At 35.7% G+C, this 1,024-nt stretch overlaps 1 protein-coding gene across 2 annotated transcripts in view; it reads left to right on the top strand.

Moving 5' to 3' along the window:
• PRDM4 (PR/SET domain 4) overlaps positions 1 to 1,024 on the top strand; it is a 32,936-nt gene that overhangs the window by 18,864 nt on the left and 13,048 nt on the right. For both annotated transcript variants that reach the window (XM_017541079.2, XM_017541074.2), the window contains exon 9: positions 411 to 538. In XM_017541079.2, the coding sequence (XP_017396568.1) occupies positions 411 to 538 (128 nt within the window). The remainder of the gene's footprint in view (positions 1 to 410; positions 539 to 1,024) is intronic.

The raw sequence follows: 1,024 nt of genomic DNA, 5'->3' as shown, positions 1-1,024 counted from the left end.
AAAAAAAAAAAAAAAAAAAAGCTTACCAAAAACAATATAGTCATATAGTCACCACTGAATTTGCAAGTGGATGCCTTTTCTTTATACTGGCTGTTAGTCCACCCCTGAGTTACTAGAGTTAATTCTTGTTTAGCTAGTTATCTCTATGTCTTTTTCATACTTTTTTTTTTTTGCTTCCAGTAACAGATTCTAGTGTTTTTGACTATAAAAGGTCATTAGCTAATGTGCTGAAATAAGAATACTGTTTCTCTATAACTGCCTTCTCATAGATAGGACAGGGAATTACAAAAACATTCCAGAGAAAATAGTTCTGCCTAAGCTTTCATATAGGATTTTGCACTGGGGGGAATGTTATGTTTAGTATGCATTTCAAAATTAATGTGCTTGATCTATTAAATGTGATAACTTAGGAACCGGGAAGAGCAGAATTTGGTGGCTTATCCTCATGATGGAAAAATCTTTTTCTGCACTTCACAAGATATCCCTCCTGAAAATGAACTGCTTTTTTATTACAGTCGAGATTATGCTCAGCAGATTGGTAAGTTAATATAAGATGTGTTTATCATGAATCTAGCATAATAAAAATACCAAAGACCAGGATTAAAGGTTTGTTAATTGTTTACATGTTAACTGAAGCAAATCATATACGTTTGTTTGTATAAAAGCAAACTATTCCTTGTATATTTGAGTGTTAAAATTTGTGAGGTTCTTCACAAGCTGAATGTTATTGACCAAGCAGTATTCATATGACATGATCTTTTATGGTAGGGCTTTGGTTTGGGGCATTGAAGTTCCTAAGGCTACTTTTCAAGCTAGTACCATTGAGATATAAATTCACAAAGGACAAAAAAGTTCCTTGGTTTGATTTAACCTCCGTAGGCTTTCTCTTTGCTGTGCTGTTTAATCATGACGAGTGATGTTTAAGAGTTTATGGGCCGGGCGCGGTGGCTCAAGCCTGTAATCCCAGCACTTTGGGAGGCCGAGGCAGGTGGATCACGAGGTCAAGAGATCAAGACCATCCTGG

This window comes from Cebus imitator, unplaced genomic scaffold (genome assembly GCF_001604975.1).
Source record: "Cebus imitator isolate Cc_AM_T3 unplaced genomic scaffold, Cebus_imitator-1.0 Scaffold8, whole genome shotgun sequence".
Classification (NCBI taxonomy): domain Eukaryota; kingdom Metazoa; phylum Chordata; class Mammalia; order Primates; family Cebidae; genus Cebus; species Cebus imitator.
This window is presented reverse-complemented; position numbering and strand designations above follow the sequence as displayed.